We start from the raw sequence: 260 nt of genomic DNA, 5'->3' as shown, positions 1-260 counted from the left end.
ATCCTCAAACGCGCCCACAATACCTACAATGCTAAAACCCCCACTCCCTTGCTCTCACACTTACCATTGACGATGTGTATCATAACCGATGCCGCCTCAGCGAACTGCGGCGCGCATGTGTAGTTTCCCGAGTCCCCCTTCAGAGCCCTTGTAAGAAAGAGCTTGGAAGTCGTTTTCATTGGGGTCTTTTCGATTTCCACGCTCACGCCGCCTCTGTGGGACGAGGGATGATGGCGGTGGTAGAAAGCTTACGTAGAATG

At 52.7% G+C, this 260-nt stretch overlaps 1 protein-coding gene across 1 annotated transcript in view; it reads right to left on the bottom strand.

Moving 5' to 3' along the window:
- The window catches only part of LOC119591039 (protein sidekick-1-like), a 14,197-nt gene that overhangs the window by 1,147 nt on the left and 12,790 nt on the right, over nucleotides 1-260 (bottom strand). Inside the window, exon 6 of the mRNA XM_037939767.1 lies at nucleotides 65-213. Coding sequence (XP_037795695.1) covers nucleotides 65-213 — 149 coding nt within the window. The remainder of the gene's footprint in view (nucleotides 1-64; nucleotides 214-260) is intronic.

This window comes from Penaeus monodon, chromosome 28, assembly GCF_015228065.2.
Source record: "Penaeus monodon isolate SGIC_2016 chromosome 28, NSTDA_Pmon_1, whole genome shotgun sequence".
Lineage (NCBI taxonomy): Eukaryota > Metazoa > Arthropoda > Malacostraca > Decapoda > Penaeidae > Penaeus > Penaeus monodon.
Note: the sequence above shows the minus strand (reverse complement) of the source record. Positions and strands in the feature narration are given on the sequence as shown.